Source organism: Cricetulus griseus, chromosome 2, assembly GCF_003668045.3.
Source record: "Cricetulus griseus strain 17A/GY chromosome 2, alternate assembly CriGri-PICRH-1.0, whole genome shotgun sequence".
Taxonomy (NCBI): Eukaryota; Metazoa; Chordata; class Mammalia; order Rodentia; family Cricetidae; genus Cricetulus; species Cricetulus griseus.
The window spans coordinates 101,285,555-101,296,487 of record NC_048595.1 but is presented as its reverse complement, the minus strand read 5'-3'; the positions used below and the strand labels follow the sequence as shown (position 1 = coordinate 101,296,487).

General features: G+C 43.7%; 1 protein-coding gene across 2 annotated transcripts in view; it reads right to left on the bottom strand.

Annotated features, from left to right (window-relative positions):
- Window positions 1-1,216: 1,216 nt before the first annotated feature.
- Window positions 1,217-10,933, bottom strand: part of Dcaf12 (DDB1 and CUL4 associated factor 12) — a 29,039-nt gene continuing 19,322 nt past the window's right edge. For both annotated transcript variants that reach the window (XM_027403351.2, XM_027403352.2), the window contains exons 5-9: window positions 9,439-9,632; window positions 7,854-7,919; window positions 6,415-6,577; window positions 3,887-4,065; window positions 1,217-3,327 (exon numbers count right to left, since the gene is read on the bottom strand). In XM_027403351.2, the coding sequence (XP_027259152.1) occupies window positions 3,169-3,327; window positions 3,887-4,065; window positions 6,415-6,577; window positions 7,854-7,919; window positions 9,439-9,632 (761 nt within the window). In that variant the 3' untranslated portion in view covers window positions 1,217-3,168. The remainder of the gene's footprint in view (window positions 3,328-3,886; window positions 4,066-6,414; window positions 6,578-7,853; window positions 7,920-9,438; window positions 9,633-10,933) is intronic.

The following is a 10,933-nucleotide window of genomic DNA, read 5'->3' as shown; positions in this document are numbered from 1 at the left end:
TGTCTGTACACTACGTATATGCAATACACAGCAGAGGCCAGAAAAGGACATTAGATTGTCCTGGGACAGGGGATAAGGCAATTGTGAGCTGTCATGTGGGTGCTGGGAATTAACCCTGGTCCTCTGAGAGCAGCCAGTGCTCTTAATAGCTAAGCAATCTCACCAGCCCATCAGTGATCATTTCTAAAAGGTAATTTTTAAAAAGAAATTAAGTTTTTTTTATGTGCATGAGTGTTTTACCTGCATATATATGTGTGTATGTGACATGTGAATGCCTGCTGTCCTCAGAGGTCAGAAGAGGGTTTCAGATCCCCTGGAACTGGAGTTACAGATGGTTGTGAAACACTATGGGAACCAAATTTAGGTCCTCTGCAAGAGCAACAAATGCTCTTAACTATAGAGCCATCTATCCAACCCAGATGTTTGTTTTATTCTTCATTTCCTCCACACAATAGAATATTATACAAACACCAACGTTGTTCAGGATCTTGTACTCCAATTCATTTTAGGAGAGGCTGGTTCCAGGCCCTGTCCAAATGTCATTCTTTTCTAGGAATATTCTCAACTTGCTTCAACTAATCCTCATATCCTTTTCCATCTTGCAATCTTTGACCATTGAGGTCCCAACATGAGTTTGGTCTGAATTAGCCTATAGTGCAAATGTGAACATCAACTGTAGCTTTTTTCCCCCTCGAAAGCAGTTAGTTAAACACCATGTGGCAGAGGATTAGGCATTACTTTTTAGGCTCAGTGCTCTAGTGCTCCTGGGTCTCCCACAGTTAGCTACATGAAGCTGGTATGACTTAGCAGTCTTCTCCCCCACCCCCACCCCCAGCTTTGGGAAGACCATCTTTTACTATAGCCACTGTGTCCTACCTTATAAAGAACATTGAAGATCCATGGCTCCAATTACAAAAAAAGGCCACTATGAAGCCACTTCCCATCATTCTTGGGGCAGATAGGACCCATCATTGATCCTGACTTATCCTAGAGCTAGTCAGTGTTTTGTTTCTTTCAGGCACTACACTACTTCCCCTGGGCACAGCCACCCTCATCTGTACCCCAGAGACACCAGTATTGCCCCAGAGCTTGGGAGCAGGAGCAAGTCACTCTAGGAAGGTATTCTAACCTGGACAAATCCCAGCATGCCCTCAACCAATCCTTTGGGGTCTCTTCCCTGCAGCTTCCTTGCCATATATATTCACTCAAACAGCACTGCACTAGGACAGTATTTATTTTTCCTTGGCAAAAAGTCAAATGCTACATTTTTAAAACAGAAAATCTCAAACAAACGCATCACAGGAGACGGTCTGGCCACGGCACAAAGCATCCTACTCAAGATTTTTGTTTTGTAAATATACAAGTCAGTTTTAAAACGACAAGTTCTGTGAGAACTAAGAAATCTACAGCTTGTAGTTTAATAATAGAAAAAAATTGAGACAAAAGATTCATAGCATCCAGCATTTTTCTTAATTTCCTGTTCATAGCACCTATTTATCTAGATTATGGGATGATTATTCTAAAACCTGTGGCATATGCTGTGTACTTACACTATCAAGTGGGCTTGCTGCTGCTTCCCTCCCCAGCAACCCCTGCCATGATGAGGACACTATTTTGACACAAGGAGAAAACGGGAAGAACGGGGAGCAACTGAGAAACTGGATGTAGGACTATGACTCCATTTCTCAGGACCGGGCACTGCTAGAATAGCACTGCGTGTTTCAGAGAAGGTGGGGTAGGGAAAGGTTCCTTTCGACATGATGTGTGAAAGGGAACAGCTGGCACGATGCTCAGTTGCCTGTAAGTTAAAAAGCCTCAGACTAAACAAAGTTCAAGAGATGAACAAGCGAAGTACGAATCACACCTTTGCTGTCACATGCAGTGACGCTATCACAGCCACCCTGTCGCTACCCCAGGTATGAACCAACAGAGCAGGAGGGTGACTTCCAATGCTAAGCTCCACTGTATTGAGAAAACATATCCCACATATAAAGTACTCGCTACAAATCATACCTTCCTAGACAGAACCCAATTAGAAAATACCAGCAGAACCCCAAGAATGGAATAGTTCCTCCTAGAAGTCCTAGGAGACTATGAATGGCAGCCACGTCTAGCTTGAGACACCCTGCTCTAGGCCAGATGAGACCCGGAGCAGAGGCAGAAGGAGACTGGAAGAGGATACTCTTTACCTACACCAGGAAGCCTTCTGCAGTCCCCAAAGAGGCACCTGGGCTAAGCAGACAAGAGGTTAGGAAGTGGAAGTCACACACACACACAGACATTCTTACGTGGGGATACACAGGTAGGAAGTCACACGCACATACACAGGCATTCTTACTTGGGGATACACAGGTAGGAAGGGACAACACATACACAGGCATTCTTACTTGGGGATACACAGGTAGGAAGGACAGGCAGGGGTGGATCACTTTAGAATCCTGGCATGGAGCCTACCCTCCTGCTCCAAGCCTGCTACTCTAACTCAAGGTTTTCCTGGTGGGATTTGTTTCTCTACGCTTTCACTTCCTACAATGTCAGCCTTTTAAAAAGATACAGGCTAGTCCCAAAGCCTCTGAGTAAAATTGTTTCTTTTATAAATACTTTAATACAGATAATCCTCACGCTGAGTAGTATCAGTGACACAGTACCATCAGGCACACAAGTTCACACGCACACGCACAAGGCTCCCAAACTTTCACAGAAAGTCTGACAGCTACCACACAATTATAAGGGGCCCTACCTCTCAAGTGAAGGAAGGGTGAGGATGACCTTGTCGTTTCAGTGTAAAGAAGCCAGAGAAGGGAGATGTATATCACTTAAGGAAAAAAAAAAAAGGGGGGGGGGGGATTTGTAACAATGTCTGGTTGAGAAAGCGGGTGTGTGTGTGTGTGTGTAAAATTCTGATTACTGAAAGGGCAAACAAACAACAAAAACATCTACCAAACAAACCAATGAAAAACCCAAAGCAACAAACCACTAACCAACCAAAGAAAAGCCCCACCTTTTGGATTTCTGCATAGCTTCCTCCTAGTAACTGCCCCAGCCACGGCAAACTGCTGTCTGCACTATACAGGAAAGCTTCCACAGTGGGGGAATCAAAAGACCAAACAAGGAAACCGAGGGTGGAAGTTAGTGTAAATCTGCATTTTGGGAGAAAGTTAGTTGTCATTAACTCCACAGTCCAGCATAGTTTCCATGGAGCCCAGAAGGGAGGGGACCTCCTGCCACAAAGAGCTTCGTTCCGGACGAGTCGTAGCAGTGGGTGTAAACAGCATTGGGGAAGAAATCAATGTCCGAAAAGTAATTCCTCCAGGTTTCATCATGATTCTATGGGAGAGAAGGAGACCGTTAGCGCCACTAGGAAAGAGCAGGAAGGGGAGGAATGCCTTCCGGTCTCTGCCTGAGGAAAGGGTTCCATGCCTACCACCTGATTTCACATGATTATTGGTTCTCATGAAAAGTGACCTCATTTTCCCAACTAAACAGGATAAAGAATTATTTCACTGAAAGCAAGTTTTCACCTTCAGCTTTTCGGAATCAAACTTGTTAACGACAACTCACTGGCAGCAACAACAGGAAGTTCCTTTCCCTTCCTGCTGTTGCCACTTGGAAAAATTCTCAAGGCACCAGCATATTTTACTGTGTCTTTCATTTTGGTGTTACAATCCTCCTTCAGTTTATAGAATACTGAGATTACAAGCATTTATCACCACTGCCAACCTCTTTTCCCCCACAGCCAATATGCAGACACAAAGGCAAAGTGAGAGGAGAGTGCTTTTCTCTGCTCTAAGGAATGTCAGCAGCAAGAGAGTTAGTGAGGAGGGGTAAGCAGAGGGAAGACAGTTTCCCCTCCCTGTTAAGCAACCTCAGGTTGGAGCTTACTTACCAGCCAGCCCTTGCCAGTAGTTAGTTTCAGATTCTCCCCTGTGAGCCTGGGCTTAGACCCATAACAAGCTGAGAGTCTCTCTTCCAGAAATCTCTGTGCTCGGATATCATAGAAGAGCAGGGAGCCCTGCCCTGTGCCCACAGTGATAATGTGTTCATAGAAGCTCACTGATCGGATCCCTGAAAAAGAAAAGCACAGAGCAGTCATAGGGATAGTACAACCCAGATTATCAGATAGAACTATGCCAATGGCGCAACAGAATTTATGGTGACTAACAGGACTCTCTGATAACCAGCCAGATTACTGGGAATATCCACGTTGTTTTCTGAAATTCTCTGTGTGTCATACGCTTGATTAGCACTGGAGTCATTGTTCATAGCTATTAGTTATTCTCCATCACACGTTATTACATTGCAGCTCACTATTATCTTTGTATTACCAGCATGGCCCTACAGGAAGTATTTGGTACTATGTTATTTATGTCAAGTTACCAACTACTTTGGATTAAAGGGAAAATACATTTGCTGCACCTGTGGATTACATAAGTACATGGGATACTGGTTTCTCTTGGCATCTATGTGGAGCCAGGGACCTTTGTAAACCAATATTTTTTTTTTTTTTTTGGTTTTTCGAGACAGGGTTTCTCTGTGTAGCTTTGGAGCCTATCTTGGCACTAGCTGTGGAGACCAGGCTGGCCTCAAACTCACAGAGATCTGCCTGCCTCTGCCTCCCGAGTGCTGGGATTAAAGGCGTAGTTACTGTGAACCAGTATTTCTTTATGCAAGCTACCTCCATTATTAGTAACTGAACCCTTTAAAAACTGGGCATGGTGGTGTATGCCTTTAATTCCAGTACAGGGGAGGAGGGAAACAGATCTCTTGTGAATTCAAGGCCAGCCTAGTCCACACACAGCAAACTCCAGGCTAGCCAAGGGTGCTTAGTAAGACCTTGTCTCAAAAAGAAAGCAATTATAACAATGATGATGACAATAAATAAAACCTTTCATTGCACACCATCCCAGCGAAATCTTACTCCTTCTCCAGCTTTCATTATATCCACTGTTCTCTAGTCTAAATATACATCTTAACTACTTACAAATAAATCCTAGGGTTGGTGAGATGGCTCAGCAGTCAGGACGCTTGCTGTCAAGGCTGACCACCTAAGTTTGATTCCTGGGAACTGCCATGGAAGGAGAGAACCAACTCCCTCAAACTGTTCTGTGACTTCCAATTAGCATCACGGCACCCACCTTCCCCAGCAATAAACAGAAAAACAAAAACACAAAAGCTGCTTTTGTAATATCTACACAGAAATAACACTATCTTTGCTTGTTATTTGTTTTTCAAGACAGAGTTTCTCTATGCAGCCCTGGCTGTCCTGGAACTCACTCTGTAGACCAGGCTGGCCTAGTGCTCAAGGAGTTTTGCTTGATTTTTGCCTCCTAAATGCTGGGATTAAAGGTGTGCACCAGGGGCTGGAGAAATGGCTCAGTGGTTAAGAGCACTGGCTACCCTCCCAGTGGACCCAGGTTCAATTCCCAGCACCCACACGATTGCTCAAAACTGTTTATAACTCCAGTTCCAGAGGATCTGTGACTTACACAGACACACATGCAGGCAAAGAAAAAAAAAAAAATCAATGCACATTAAGGGAAAAAAAAAGGTGTGTACCTCTTTGGCTTTTAAGTTTTTAAAAAGTGTGTGTGTGTGTGTGTGTGTGTGTGTAAAAGTATGTGCATAGGAGTGCTGTTGGCCATGGAAGCCAGAAGAGGGTGACAGATCCCTTGGTGTTGAAGTTACAGGAAGGTGTGAGCCATTTCATGTGAGTGCTGGAACCTGAACTCAGGTTCCCTGGAAGGACAGAAAGTAGTCTTAATCTAATCTGCTTTCCACAGAATTCTTGGTGGGAAGGAAAGAGTTCTTTGAAAACAGTATTCTGAACCCTTAATGTAGTGCCAGCACAAGTCTCTTCCACTAAAGAAAGTGAGTGATGGCTCTTAGAATATGCTATATGAATAGAAGCTGGGGTCTATTGGTGTAGCTCAGAAGCAGAGCAGTTCAAGCAAGCACAGAGCCCTGGGTTTGGTTCCCAGCAACAATCCAGTGTTAGGTACTGAGACCTTACAACCACTGATCAGAACTAAAACAAGTACTTTCTTCATCTTCTTGAGGTGTAGCTGTCCCTTACACTACATATTTATCATCACATCCAAAAGTGACCTCATACTCTTCTAATTCCTCCCCTAGTGCTGTTCAGTATATAAGAATTTTAGCTCAGGCAGGGACCCAACAAAAAGATCCCAGGGGAGTAGTGCTAACTAACTGCTTATCTCCTCACAGTGGTTCTACCAGAGGTTTCTACAGCCTGGACATTCTGTTGCCTCATGTATGTAATTAAGTTTCTCTCGTCTGTCACCAAATACTTCTACATGCTACATACTGTTCTTATTTGGAAGTCAAAGAAGAAACAAAAGGTGAAAACCCATTTGCAATGTAGCAGTAAGCCTGAAGGAACACACAGGGACTTACCACTGCCTCTCTCCCTGGAGCAGACAGACTTGACGTTGGACGATGGCTGCCGTGGATCCAAGAATGAGACATGCGCTTGAGAGCCCACTGCATACACTGACCATTCACTACCATAAGCCAGACATACATTCTCTCGACAATATGGCAATTTGGTGGAAAAGAGCTGCAAAGAGATACATTCATAACCAGCATAAAATGGGCATTCTTGTGCTCCTACCTCTGTGGGCTTCCTTTGCACATGAATTACCTACCTAAGCTAGTGACAAGACAAAGTAAATGAAGTAAGTTCTGGATTAGGAAAAACAGAAGGCTGGAATTAAATAATTAGAATGCCAGGAAAGGCAAGAACTATAGTTATCTCCAGGAACAAGCCCAGGGCACTAAAGCCTAAGTCTCACCTTGTTCATTCTGCGACATGACCACTACTCCTTGTTCTCTTCAGATAAAGGGACTAATTTCTAACCACCCTCAGCCAATTTCCCAAAGAAAAGAGAACTGTACACTAGAGACAGTGTACCCCCCAGGACTGACTCTATCCTAGTTAATCTGAGTCAGCCTGCATCTTTGACCCTGTGAAGTAGCAAACAGTGTCCGCCTGCTGTATGTAAGACGCTATGTAGGGCCAGTGGAGTGCAAACCTGCTATGACCCAATGGAACTATCCACTCCCAGAGCTTTGCTTTCTCTTTAGAAAACGCTTGTCACAGATATTATAAGTAGCGCAGACAAGACATGAACTCATGACCCACATATACACTTTATTGTATAAAAAAGCTGCTAGCAGATATTATTGATAAATCTGTTTTCTCCTAAATTGTGTTATTGCAATCTCAGCTCTTTTTAAAAGACTTTCCTGTGACTCTATCACTGAGGCTGAGAGAAGATCCCAAGTCCTAGACAAGCCAGGGCTACCTAGTGAGCTAACCTTTTAAGAAAGAAAAACAAAACAAACAAACATATTTAGATGCTGGGTTGTGATGTCACAAGCCTTTAATTCCAGTACTTGGGAGGCAGAAGCAGGCAGATCTCTGAGTTCCAGGCCAGCCTGGTCTACAGAGTGAGTTCCAGGATAGCCAGAGAGGGCTACATAGAGAAACCCTGTCTTGAGACATAATAAACAAAGGCCTTTTCTTGCTTAAGCATGTTGGTAGCATTCAGTATTTCCAGTCTTTGAGAGGTATTTTACAAGTGGGAAGATCACAATTTTAAGACTAGACCGGGCTACATAGACAGATCATGTCTCAAAAATAAATTTAAAAGATAGCCAGATTTTTCCTCAAGAGAAACATGCCAGACCCACAGCTTCATGTACTATGCAATTCTATTTCCAGACCTTGGGAGAAATGATGTTTTGAACAAATCCAACAGGACTCTGGGAGAATGATAGTATTATAAACCTATGGTAAATTATCATATACAACTACGAAGTCATGTTCACACCTTAGACAATGTATTTTCAGCCTTCCAGAGATGAAAGTAGCCATCCAGTGATACGGCTCCCAACTCCTACAAGAGCAATGAAAAAGAAGTTATAATATGATGTGCAGCAAACTAAAGCACCAGAACACACAGGGGAAGCCAGGCAGTGGTGACGCACGCCTTTAATCCCAGCACTTGGGAGGCAGAGGCAGGAAGATCTTTGAGTTCAGGGCCAGTGTGGTCTACAGAGCTAGTTCCAGGACAGTCAAAGTTGTTACACAGAGAAACCCTGCTTCAAAAAAATAAAAACAAAAAACCCACAGTTATCAAGGATGCTTTCACCTCACCCCACAGACTGCAGCAGGTAGTATATTCAATTCCACAAAGCAAGTGTAGCCTCTAACAATCACATGAACACACATCTGTGGGGGAAAATGTCCTTTCTATGTCACTGATTACCCCGACATCCTTAAAGCTGTCAGAGCAGAGTTCAAAGTGAAAGGCTGTTTTTCTCATTCCCAATGTGGGAGCTGTGGGTGCAGAGAGGAACCACCTTTCTTTCTTTCTTTCTTTCTTTCTTTCTTTCTTTCTTTCTTTCTTTCTTTCTTTCTTTTAAATCTTTTTTTATTTGAATTAGAAATAAGATTGATTTACATGACAATATCAGTTCCCTTCTCTCTCCCTTCCTCCCCTACCACCCCCCAACTAAAACCCTGCCTATCCCATACCCTTTCTTCTATTCTTCACCTGACTCAACCTTTCTGCTCCCTCATGACCTCTGCATCCTTCCTCTTCTCCCCTTCTCATTCTCCTAGCTCCCTCCCCCCTCTTCCAGTGCTCTCAATTTGCTCAGGGGATCTTGACCCTTTCCCCTTCTCCAGGGGACAATGTTTGCCTCTTTTAGGGTCCTCCTTGTTTACTAGCTTCTCTGGCAGTGTGGATGGTAGGCTGGTAATCCTTTATGTCTAAAATCCACATATGAGTGAGTACATATCATGTTTGTCTTTTTGTGATTGGGTTGCCTTGTTCTGAATTTCTTCTAGTGGAACCACCTTTCAAATCAGGGCCTTGTGCATGTGGTATACACACCCATGCACATATGCAGACAAAACACTCACAACACATAAATATTTTTAAAAATGAATCAAATTGGGACCTTTTTCAGATTTTGCAGAAGCCTGTCTCCTTTCTGGGCTCTGGGTCTAGTCTTAGGTCCTGTTACAACCTCACTGTCAGAAGACCTGGCACAGTGATTTAAGCGACACTAGTGGCAAGTGTGAGACAAAGGAAGCGGTGAAAAAATGAGGGGCTTACAAACAAGTGATTGGCTTTTAGAGGCGTGAAAATCAAATCCAAAGCAGAGCACCTAAAAAGGCACAAGCAAGTGAGGCACTGTCAGATTAGAGTGCTCTCAGGGAAACTGAACCAGCCACAAACATGGTCTATCCAAACAAACACAGCAGAGCCTAAGCCCGAGCTTCACAGCCCATTATAATTTCTCACCAGCATTCACGGCCTCTAAAGAGGGTGCCCTGTGAGTTTAAAGCCACATCACACAGCTGGCAGTGCCTTGGAGGAGAGAGGATCCCCCGAAATAAAGCCATACCTTGTTTTTGTTGTTGAAGGCTAACGCCCGCACCTTGCAGTTGTCTGGGTTTGTATCTTCCTTGGGGATATCCTTTAAGGCCTTGTGAGTGATATGAGCGTACACGGGGACTGGTGACACATTATGCCTTGCATCACTTTTGGTCAATACATCATCTGTCACCTCCCAGAGTCCCATAGAACCATCCCGTGAGCCTGCAGCGTAGGAGATTCACAGGTGTCAAATATTCTTAACCCTCTATGAGAAAACGCCACAGAAGATTACACAGGCTTTACTTTTCAACACACTGCCTGGCACTGAAGCTGGGCTCCATGGTCCACCACATATATTAGTATGCTTTCTTTTTTTGCTTTTTGTTTTTCAAGACAAGGTTTCTCTGTGTAGCCCTGGCTGTCCTGGAACTCACTTTGTAGACCAGGATGGCCTCGATCTCACAGAGATACACCTGCCTCTGCCTCTGCCTCCCAAATGCTCAGATTAAAAGTGTGTGCTACCATCATCACCTGGCTGGTATACGTTAAGACAGATCTCACTCTGTAGCCTAGGCTGGCCTCAAACTTGTAGCTTTACTCTTTCCTCAGCTCCTTGAGTGCCAGGGTTACAACCCTGGGCCATCATACTCAGTACTCAGTTCAGATTTCTTCATCTAGACTTCTTTCTCTAGAAACATCTTTTTTTTTTTTTTTTTTTTTTTTTAGAAACATCTTTTTATATTCAATTTTAGGGAGGTCCATGACCCAATTTAAAGAGATCTGCCTGCCTCTGCCTCCCTGAGTGCTGGAATTAAAGGTGTGCACCACCACATCTGGCCAAGAATGAATTCTTAGTGCTGGAGATATAACTTGAGAGAACACTTGTCTAGCATGCATGGAAGTCCTGGACTCAATCCCCAGAATATAGAAACCCTGATAGGTATGAGGGCATATACCTATGATCTAAGCCCTCAGGAGGTGGAGACAGTTGGATCAGGTGTTCAAGGTCATCCTTAATCTACACAGTGAGTATGAGGTAAGCATGGACTGACTGTAGGAGACCATCTCAGGTATTTAAAAAAAGAAGAAAAGGAAAAAAGATGGCTCAATTCTTTTGTCGTTTTTTTGTTTTGTTTTGTTTTTAAATTTTATGATCATTGGTGTTTTACCAGCATGAATGTCTGTGTGAGGGTGTCAGAAGTTACAGATTGGTGTGAGCTGCTATGTAGCTGCTGGGAATTGAACTCAGGACCTCTGGAAGACAGTCAGTGTTTTTAATTTGCTGACCCATCTCTCCAGCCCCGAGATGGCTGTTTTTTGTGCTGGGAATGTAACTCAGAAGTAAAACAGTTGCCTGAGCACAAGGACCTTGAGGTCTGTTCATCTGTCTATCTATACTTATTTATGTATATTATTTATTTTAAATAAAGGAAGGGTCTCACTATGACCCCCTGGCTCTCGTGGGCCTCTCTGTATAGAATAAGCTAGCTTTAAACATGTGATCTGTCTGCCTCTGCACCAGG